This window comes from Camellia sinensis, chromosome 5 (genome assembly GCF_055761805.1).
Source record: "Camellia sinensis isolate YWXY chromosome 5, ASM5576180v1, whole genome shotgun sequence".
Lineage (NCBI taxonomy): Eukaryota > Viridiplantae > Streptophyta > Magnoliopsida > Ericales > Theaceae > Camellia > Camellia sinensis.
The window spans coordinates 83,102,501-83,113,840 of NC_138965.1; the positions used below are offsets into that span (position 1 = coordinate 83,102,501).

Sequence of the window (11,340 nt, forward strand, 5' to 3'; positions counted from 1 at the left end):
CCCTTCCACTCATGCACACCTGAGCATACACATGAGACATACATGCACACCCCCTTAGAAATTCTGCCCCATTACGACACATCAACTGTTCCAGTCAAAAACAGTCCATCAACTATTCTAGTCAATTTCGTCTCCCAAGAGTACTTTATCAAAGAGATGTCTATTGTTTTCCCTTTCCTTCTTTATCCTAAAAGGATAAAACAGCAAAAATAAAATAAGTGCAGTATCCATAAAGGCCCTCTTGCACATAAGTCGTCTTCAGAGACAAATAAACTTCGTGTTTTCTTCAAATTTTCGTGCGAAAGCAGTTTTTAAAAATGCAAAAATAACAAAATAAAATAAAGAACCACATCTCAAAATAAAGAACCACATCAATTTTTGTGAGGTTATAAGCATACGCAAAAAATAAAAAATATATGTAACTTTCTGTCATATCCTTCTTGTGTCTATATCCTAATTTTTTTAAAAATCACCATGTTCCATGTTTGTATCCATGCTTTTTAGTCTAGGACTAATCAAAGTGGAGCCACCTCAAGAGGGTGAGAAACAACTTTGCTGATACCATCAGCTCTAGCCACAAATCCATAGATCTGTGGTGATAATGTGAGTGGGTCATAGGTACGCTCATGGCACCCTCATGCGTAAAATCCAGCTAATGGTGTAAACATCACTCAGCTAATGGTGTAAAAGTTCTCAACAAGACATTATCTGTCAAGTCATCACACAGGCAAAAAAAAGATGCCATTGAACTACTGGCACCAGAAGTAAGATGTATTTCCAAAAGTTAAAAACGAACAAACCAACGCAGTACCCAATAGTTTAGATACCTAAGCCGTCAGTTACAGACGTCTGTGTGCTGTCTTATTGGTTTGGGGTGTCCTAAAAAAGTGCACTTTTTGTCTTTTTACGAAAAGATGTGCAGAAAAGTAGAGAGGTGATGTGATGGAAAAAAGATAAAAAGATAAAAAGATGGATTATATAGGTTATGCCAAACCAGGCCAGAAATTGATCAAATATTCTTCAAAATCAGCATTTTCCAAAATTCCACAGCATCACCACATTAAGAAAACTAGAAATTCCAGCAGATGGAGAAAAGCCACAAAATGATACAGTTTTGTATTGGAATTCAAAGAGAATAATACTTACATTATCAGTATTGAAAATGTCAGCAAATGGATTGAAATCAGGGCCCCATTGACCACCACCCATGCCACCACCATTAACATTGCTTTCATAAGTTTCATGGCCAAGCTACAAGATTATGAATGCGAGTAACATAAGTATGAAAATAACCAAACGAAGAACTTTTTTATATAGGAAAGAGACGACAAGAACTTCGACAAAATTTTAACAATGACAATTGTTAGAATTTATCTCCACCTACCACCTCCACTATCACACACTCCACCTACCACCTCCACTACCACCTTCACTCCCACTCCACCTACACCTACCACTACCACCTTCACCTACTCCCAAAACTTCTCCTATATAATACATCCTTGTAATATACAAAATATACAACAATCAATATAACAATCAATATTACATAAATTTTAACATGGTATCAGAGCCAGGTTAATAATCTAGTATTTTTCGCTTCACCGGCGGGCGGCAACCTCGCCTTGGCCGCCCGCCGGACCTCAATCTAATCCGCTAGGACCTCTACGCATACCTTCTCTCCCACTGTTTTGATTCGGAGTTAGCGGAAGCTGTCACTCTCTCAGTTTCCAGATGAACCATCATCCAAGCTAAAGCATGATGAGCGTGGTCTTTTATCAATGGCAGCAGCAGCATCTCCCTGATTCTTCTTCGTCAAGCAACCACCATGGCATAGAATAAGGAGCTTCCTCCATCTCAGCCCCTGCCGTAGCCCCTCTCTCGGGCATGGGCTGTCTGTCTCTCTCGGCTCTCTTCTCGGCCATCACATACACAGACGGATAACCACCGTTGCTCCGCCGTCGTCAACCACTGCCCCTCCTGCGGCACCACCACAGTTCCATACGCACTCTGCACCAAGCCACCACCACTGCCATCACACACATACACCATACCCAGCACATACACAACCAGCACAAGAGCTACCCACACTGATACATCCACTTTCTTTTCTTTTCTTTTCTTTTTTTTTATATCACTCACACTGGTACACGTAGAAGACAGCACATGGGGCATCCACTTTCTTTTCTTTTCTTTTTTTTTATATCACCCACTCCATATTATTTATTTATTTATTATTATTATTATTATTATTATTATTATTATTGTTTATTCTACTTTTTTTTTGACAGGTTATTATTGAAACTACCAACCCATCATTCCACCGCCCACTCCATACCTATTTTTTATTATTATCATTATTATTATTATTATTCTTCTTCTTAAAAATAAAAAAAAAATAAAAAAAAATAAAAAATAAAAAATAAAATTACCAAACACCATTGCAACAATTTACAAATTTGCACCACCAAAAAAAAAAATAAAAATAAAAATAAAAAAATAAAAAATAAAATTACCAAACACCATTGCAACAATTTACAAATTTGCACCACCAATCATCTTTTATTCATCTCAGGGCACACCCCCGATCACACTTTTACACAAAAAAAAAAAAAAAAACAAAACAAAACAAAACAACCAACAAACAAACCACCCACATCCACAGGTGGGATTTTTCTTCTCTACTCTGCCGCCGGTCTCTTCTTCTTGCCTCCGTCCTGGGCAGTCCTTGCCGGTGTTGCCTCCGTGTTTCCCACTCCACTGGGCACGATCACTACTCCCTGCTCCTCCACTGCAGCATATGGCGGCCCTCCAAATCGGAACATCACGGTGGCCTTCCGCTTCAGCTCCTTGTTTTCTGCCCTTAGCACGCTTATCTCTGCTCGCGCATCCTTATACATGCGTTGGAGCAGAGCCAGCTGGGAGTTTACATGCTGCACCTCATTTGTCCTACTCTGCAGCCGGTTCGACAAGTTTGTGACCGCCGTCATGCTTTCCACACATGCCTTCAGAGTATACTGATTGGCCTCCACATCCGACTGCACTGCCATTCTTTGCTCCACCGACCGCATCGGAAAGTTCAACGGAGCAAACTCCGGGGCGCTTGGTTGAGTTTCCAGTGCCACCGCACCAGTTCTCTCTCTCGTTGCCTCGTTGAGGTCGGGAAAGAGGGTGAGCAGCCCGCGGGAAGACGATGAAGCCATTTTCTAGGCAACAGAGTGTCACACAGTATCTCTCTCAGAACTCTCTCTCAGAAAACAGAATGTTACAGAATCTCTCTCAGAACTCTCTCTCAGAATATCTCTCGCAGGTTTTTTGCCTCAGCCTCAGCCTCTGTCTTATAGCAGAGGCAGCCACGCGCATCGCGCGCCTCTTCCCACCAGCCGACAAACGGGCACGCAAGCCAAGGCGCCCACGTGCCTCGCCATCATGTCCGGCACACCTTTTGATGAATTGGGCACGCCTTTTGATGGCACACCTTTTGAGGGTGCGACTTTTTATGGGTCCGACAAGACTCTGTAAACTGTCCCGACATTGATTCCGGTTAGCTCCTTTATGGGTCCGACAAGACTCTGTAAACTGACAAGACTCTGTAAACTGTCCCGACATTGATTCCGGTTAGCTCCTTTATGGGTCCGACAAGACTCTGTAAACTGTCCCGACATAGATTCCGGTTAGTTTCTACATGGGTCCGATAGATTCCGGTTAGTTTCTACAAGGGTCCAGCAAGACTCCGTAAACTGTCACAACAACTGTCCCAACATTGTCTGCTACAACGGTCCGACATGACCCCATAAACTGTCTTCTACATCGGTATGACACCACCATACAGTGTCCTCTACATGGTTATGACACCCCCATACAGTGTCCTCTACAACGTTATGACACCACCATCCAGTGTCTTCACCAATGGTCTGACACGACCATACAGTGTCTCTTATCCTCTTTTATTTTTATGTATTTTCTTGTTTTGTAACTCTCTCCAAACTCAAGTTGGTTAGTTTCTATCCTCCTTGAGTTTGCGGGGGGCTGTTAGAATTTATCTCCACCTACCACCTCCACTATCACACACTCCACCTACCACCTCCACTACCACCTTCACTCCCACTCCACCTACACCTACCACTACCACCTCCACCTACTCCCAAAACTTCTCCTATATAATACATCCTTGTAATATACAAAATATACAACAATCAATATAACAATCAATATTACATAAATTTTAACAACAATGTTACTGTACAAACAAACCACCATGAACTAATATACACAATTGACAAAGTAGAGTTCAGTAACATGCTTTTACTGGGTACTATTATTCCAGACCAGCCATCCAAGATGTGAATGTAAAAGCAATTGATCTATCCACTAAAATAGAATAATGTATTTAAAGATGTCTTTTCTTTCCTAGCATAAAGTACAGCTGTCATGAAGTTGAACTGACAGCAGGCAAACATAGCCCATTAAAGATGTCTATAGATGCATAAAAAATGTCAACAATACATAAGAGAACCCAAACATGTAGAGAGAGAGAGAGCTGCTCATAATTCTCAGCTTTTCTTCATAAACAATAACTTTAATCTTTTAAGTTTTTCATTAGCTGTACTTGTACATAAAAATGACCATATGGTGATTTTAAGCACAAAAATATATATAGAAACATGGGGCCAACGGAAGTTAATTATTTACAAAGCCAAACTATGAAGCATAGGCACTTCGACAAATATGCCATACCCGTGGCGGGTACTTACCGACGTATGGTACTTCGTATGGTATTTCATCATACGTATAGGGCACACGAAACACGTATTCATATTTTTTCTTCTTAATTTTTAGCTTACATAGATGTACCTAGTATATACTCAAGCTGTACCGTACCTCAATTGAAACAACATTTTCTTCTATTACAGAGATAAAATTCCTTTTAATAAACTTCTATTTTATTTTTAGTTTTATACTTAGCATGATTTTAAAATTAAGCAATAGTTTGTAAGTTATTTAATATAATGACATTTAGGCTCCGTTTGTTTTGATTTTATACACACAAAAATATTTTCTTATAAATTGATTTTACATAGAAAAAAATATTTTGTTTTTGTTTTTTGGTGTTTGGTTGACACTTCAAACAAAAACATTTTATTCAATAAAGTGAAATTTTGATTAAATAAAATGTCATTTATGACTTTTTAGTGAGATAAGATATTTATTTGAAAAGGCTCAATGTGTTGAAAAAGTAGTGAGTGAGAGTCAACTTTTTAAAAATTAACTTAAGGAATTTTTGGAAGCAAGTCATTTTTGAAAAAATTGTGCAAAAATATTTTCCTTTAAAAATGTTTTACTTGCTTTTTGTTCAACCAAATTACAAAAAATGAATAAAATATTTTTGGCAAAAACATTTTACGTCAAAACAAACAGAGCCTTAATTTTGGTTTATAACTTTACTTTTGGCATTAAATGTTAATTGTATGTTAGATCTTAACAAATTAAATCATTTAATCAATTTTTGCATTACTCCAAATTAAAAATAAATATTTTTTTATAAACGTACCAAGCCGTACCCATACCTTACTTTTTTTGAATTTTATTGTATCAACATACCCATATCATAGCAATACCAATACTCATGCCCGCACCCGTGCTCCATAGATGCCAAATGATTGAAAGGCTCAATTTCACTTTCACACATTCCATCAGTTATGGGGTGGTTAGTGTATTGATTATCAGATTCAAATATTAGATCAAAGCAAGTACCACATTTCGTATTCAAGCCACGGTGAGGGGTTGCCTAAGGGAGAGCCGCCTTGGCTGGAGTAAGAGACAACTTAAAACAGTACAATTTAAAATTAAAAATTTTTAACCATTTCAATAGTACAATTTAAATTTTTAACCACCACAAAATTGTGTGAGACATGCATCACAAGTAACACCAAAACCAAAGATTGTTGCCAAAGATGCGCAAGTTGTGTTACCTAAATTTTCTAACGTGGTGCCAACAATATCATCTAATAAGCCACATGAATAATGTCCAGCATATTCTGGAGTCACAAGAGGATTGCAAAATTGAGTTGCAAGACAACATTTTGGTTGAGGTAAATGATGGGGCCAATCAAAAACAAAGAGAGAGTAATGTAGAGAGAGAAATCCTAAGGTTCTTGAGAGAATATCTCCAATCAACCAATTGTCACGTATCAAAGTTAGTTACAATTGATCTCTCATTCCCTAGATATAGGCTACCAACTAACTTCCACTAACCAACTCACATGTTAGGCACATGATGTCCTACATCAAAAAAGGTAGAGAATATGGAATCCATGGTTGTTGATGCAAGCAGTGGCATTCAAATTGATTCTAAGCAAATATTGCAAAGCAAAACAAAATGAAATGGATGACGAGGCAACTCAACAATTAGATCAATTCAAGGGTTCACCTTCTACTTCAATTGATTTTGTTATTCCAAAAATATTCAGCTTTAGAGATAAAATTATCATATTTCTTCCACTACTACCTCTGATGACAAGGAAACGATGCTACCAACTTGAAAAATGTAATGTAAAACCATGGATGCAATTTCAAAGCTTGTGGATTCTTATACAACATTTCAAAACTTGAGGTCGAGTTTTTTCCAACCAAGGGAGAATGATGCATTGTATAAGGAGCTCAAGGAAGGCTAAATTCAAAGAAATGATAATATTTGGACATTGGCATGATTTCATATAGAAACTAATAGATATTTCCTATAATTATGTTTCTAGTATTATTAGTCTTGTTTTATGATTATATTTATGTTTTCTAGGATTTTTAGGTCAGGGCTATTTTGGTAATTTTCATATTTGTTGACATGGTTGTAGTTGCAGGGGTCGTCAATGGGTCGTCTTGTAGGTCAAGTTATTTAATTGATTTTTATTATGTTTCTTATCTAGTCTTAAATTGGTTTTAGAAGTAAAAATAGTTTTAATAGTTTCATTTTTTTGTTCAAGTTGGTTTAGAAAGTCTCCTAATTCTATATAAAGTCATGTAAATGTAATGCTTTTAATTTAATTGAATTGATATTTTAAAGAACTTTCAGAGCTTCTGAAGCTTCTTTATGGATTGTGTGATACAATCAAATCCTAGATGTCATGCCTAAAGGATTTATGAGTGATTCCTAAACCTATCTTCTCCTTTTCCTTTATTTCTTTCTTAAATTTCAGCACTTTCACAGCCAAATTACTGTTCACGGATACTGTCCACAGCACCTAAAACAGTCACAAAATTCAATATTCCTTCTTATTACATTAAGCCCTAACCCTAATTCTTCCATACACTGGTAGAAGCTCCAAATTTCCCATTACTTTTTAGCTTGAAGCCAAAATAAAAACCCACAGAAATTCAGCTTTAAAGTCCTTACAGTGTTGTCCCTAATTGTCCTGCATCAATCACTGTATCCATATTCAATTACATGTTTTTTTTCTCTTATCCGATTGTTTTTTAGCAGCGCAATTATAGCCATACTAATGCAATCCAAATGCAAACCAAGGATCGAATTGAGAAAGAGAAGACAAATGCCCCAATTAAGGACTGAGCTCTACTCCAATCACAATGTAAATTCTTTAATAAAAAACTAAGGTCTCGTTTGGGAACCCTCCCTTTTAGCCAAAAAGTTACTAAGTTAGCCAAAAAGCCAACAACCCATACCAAAAAGTCAAAGATTCTCTTTTCTCTCTACTTTTTGTACATCTTTTCGTAAAAAGCCAAAAAGTCATCCCAAACATACTATTTTTTTTAGCTCATATTTTAGCCAAATTGCCAAAAAGTTACTAAATTAGCCTGTTCCCAAACAAGGCCTAAGTACAATGGAATGTTACATCACCCATTTATAGACTACAATGCTACATCATTTCAAAAATTTATATATATATATATATGTAAGCGCACATACATATGGTTGTACCAATTCACACAACTCAAAATACTCCTGTTAAGATGAAGTAGGGACTTTCACAATAAGATAAGAGACAGATTGGACCTCAATTTAGCTAATGGGCCTTCAGGCAAATTATTGGCCCATCTCCTACTCATTACTATTCCAAGCTGCCCAGACACTTTCCATCAAAGAATCACTAGAGTCGCCAGTGAACATTAGTGATCTTTTTTCAATACACTGGAGTCTTGGACGCAGATATAGGATAGATTTCAAGGAAACTTCAATTAAGGCTAGAATAGACAAGCCCCTGGTCCACCCCAAAAAATTGTGGCAACACCAAAAGGAAATAATAATAGAGTAGAACGCTACCAAAACCAAATAATAATAAAGATAAGCCCCTGGTCCACCCCTTAACCTTCACAGTATGCCATCATTTAGTACAAATCTACACCCTTTGTTTTTTTTATTAAGTAATGCAAGGCTACCAAAACCAAACTGCCTCTGCATCAAGAAATACCCACATTGAGTTCATGAAACAGCATTTGGGCAAATTCAGAACAAATAAAACTTCGCCAACTGAAAGAATATATATAATTAAGTTATTTGTGAGACTAAGACCTGGTCATACTGTGCACGTTTTTCTTCATCCTTCAAAACCTACAACAATACAAACAATAAAGGTTTTACTAGTGCATTCCATGCGTGATATCGACATTCCATTATTGAAAACTTGCCAAACTAGTTATTACCTCATATGCCTTTTGAACTTCTTGAAATTTCTTTTCAGCTTCAGGATCATCTTTATTTGTATCTGGATGCAACTGCTTTGCAAGCTGGAGAACAATAACAATATGACATACAAACTTAGAAAATAAATGGATGGCAAGCCAAACAAAATTCAAGAACCCTCATTTGAGGTGAATGGCACAATCCTGACCGGCTCCATCCATTGTTATCAAAGGCGTACCTAGGCACACTTGAGGCACCTCAAAACTCTTGAGGCAAGGCAACTTTAATGAAGAGCAGCCGAGGCGCTCAAGGCATGCAAGGCGCAAAGAGGTGCACATCTTTTTCAATTCGCCTAATTTGTTAAAGATGCAACATCAACCCTTTGATCTAATGAAGTCCATTATATTTTTATATGCCACTCACATCCAATCAAAGCCCCTCTATAAATAGATAGCCTAATCTAGACAACAAATTGAAGATAAATACCTAAACTTTTATATTTGACTTACATATGATTCTCTCTCTCTCTCTCTCTCTCTCTCTCTCTCTCTCTCTCTAAACAGTGAGAATAGCCAAACAATAATTTGCATGCTAAGTGTTTGATGTTAAATGATTTAATTTTCTTAATTGGTTATTTTATTCACTTCATTTGTTTAAATATTTAATTTCTTAATTATTTACTTTATTGCTCTATTGTATTATTTCTCAATTGCTTAGCTTCAATGAAGCCCAAGTCTTTAATTGAAATTTACTTCATTTGAAATTGTTGATGTGTTAATGTACTCGGTGGTAATAATCTCATGTAAAAATAAAATGTTTCATTGGTTAACATATGGTAGATAAAACACATAATAAATTTCTCATACTTATAAAAAAATAAAAAATAAAAAAACAACTATGCAATATTTGTAACGGGTTTCACTTCAATGAAACCCACGTCTCGCCTTGCGTCCAAGCCCCAAGAGACTTTGGAGCTTCAGTGTGCCTCCTGCCTTAAATAGCATTGGTTCCAACCATAGGTGAAAAATTAAAGAATATAGCATATTTGCACGTTTTCAAGCGTGAATTGCGATAGAAACACATACCCCATAATAAGCTTTCTTGATTTCAGATGCAGTTGCATTCTTATTCACACCAAGTGTGTCATAATAATCTCCAGCCGCCATATATGCTGATCAGGGAAAAGTCAGCTCAAAGTCAAGTAAAATACGCTTCAGCATCCCATAGAATGTCAAGAAAGCTACAACTAAGATACCCCGGCATAAGAATGGGACAGTGTATGTTTTACAAAATCCCATCATTTATGCCTTATTTATTGGCTTATGAAGGAGAACATATTGTCCTATCGTGTTCCCCTTGGAACAAAAGTGAACTCTGGAAACTCATATCTATTTAAAAAATTTTTTCTTCCTACAATGTCTCAGAAACTAGACAATGATTCCCTCATTAAGTAATGCTTCGGTCTTGTTTTCTCATGCTCTAGTTTCATAAAAATGAAAAACCCAACTGGTTAAATTAGCTACAAAAAGTTTATTAGAGCGAAAAAAAATATATACTTTCCTCAGTACAACAAAGAAAATAAAATCAATACCAGTGCCATGAATAGCTCTTGCTGCAGGGGCCCCAAAATTAGAATTCAATACTCCAAGCCGCATCCAGCTTCTACTATTAGCTGTTTTTTTGAAATACAAGAATCAACGTAGAATTTAAAAAGAAACATATAAAAATTTTTAAAAAAAGCACGACTTCGAAAGTATGCAATTGTAAAAATCAAACAAACAATATCGATATGGAATACCATTTCTAGAATGAAAACTTGCAAGAACCCTAGGTTGGTTGGTGACCGCCGAGCCGTATGTCCGATAGCCCCCTCGCAATATCGACTCATATATCTGCAATAATAATTGATCAGGAGTATGTGTGTGTGTGTATATACAGAGAGAGAGAGGGAGAGAGAGAGAGAGTGGTGAGTACGGCAATTGGGGAATCGTGGAGGAGTATACGAGAGAGAGAGTGGCGAACGAGTCTGACGCCATTAGAGCGAATCATTGGAGTTAAACCCTAAAAATAACTTGTTGAGGGGTTTGGGGAAGAAGAAAGAGTGAGTCTCTCTCTATCTCACACAGCCACCACAGCCTTCACTTCCCCGCTACGTGTGTATCTGGTGTTTTATTAGAAGGTTCTAGTGTCAAGTGTATGTCTGAATCTCTATAAATAATAATACAGCAGAGCAGAGAGAGAGACGAAGCAGTTTGCCCCGCTCTTTCGGGAGACTACTCTGACGAGCAGTTATTATATTATGTATCTTAATTTTTAAATTAGATTTAATTTAGATAGAATTTTTAAATTAAATTAAAATATTATTACAAATTACATTTTTATTGTTTGGAGTTTAAAATGTGATAAATAGTGAAGGCGTTATTACAAATCACATTTTTAGTTAAAAAAGCATAATTGTAAATCACGCTTTTAATATAAAAAAAATTTCTGAAGAAAACGTGGTTCCAAACCACGCTTTCACTGTGCATATAAAAAAAAATTTGAAGAAAATGTGATTCACAATCACACCTTCACTGTGCATTATTTTTTGTTCAAAAAACGCTATTTGGAATCACGCTTTCACTGTTGATAAATGAAAGCGTGGATTGAAACCACGCTTTCACTGTTCATTTATTTATTTGTTTTTTTTTTAATGTTTTTTTTTT

The 11,340-nt window shown here is 36.6% G+C and overlaps 1 protein-coding gene across 1 annotated transcript in view; it reads right to left on the minus strand.

The window, feature by feature from the left end:
• LOC114322999 (chaperone protein dnaJ GFA2, mitochondrial) overlaps nucleotides 1–10,935 on the minus strand; it is a 37,136-nt gene extending 26,201 nt beyond the window's left edge. The window contains exons 1-7 of the mRNA XM_028270453.2: nucleotides 10,610–10,935; nucleotides 10,434–10,527; nucleotides 10,227–10,307; nucleotides 9,721–9,806; nucleotides 8,656–8,739; nucleotides 8,525–8,563; nucleotides 1,147–1,251 (exon numbers count right to left, since the gene is read on the minus strand). Of these exons, the coding sequence (XP_028126254.2) occupies nucleotides 1,147–1,251; nucleotides 8,525–8,563; nucleotides 8,656–8,739; nucleotides 9,721–9,806; nucleotides 10,227–10,307; nucleotides 10,434–10,527; nucleotides 10,610–10,684 (564 nt within the window). The 5' untranslated portion in view covers nucleotides 10,685–10,935. The remainder of the gene's footprint in view (nucleotides 1–1,146; nucleotides 1,252–8,524; nucleotides 8,564–8,655; nucleotides 8,740–9,720; nucleotides 9,807–10,226; nucleotides 10,308–10,433; nucleotides 10,528–10,609) is intronic.
• Between the last annotated feature and the right edge of the window lie 405 nt (nucleotides 10,936–11,340).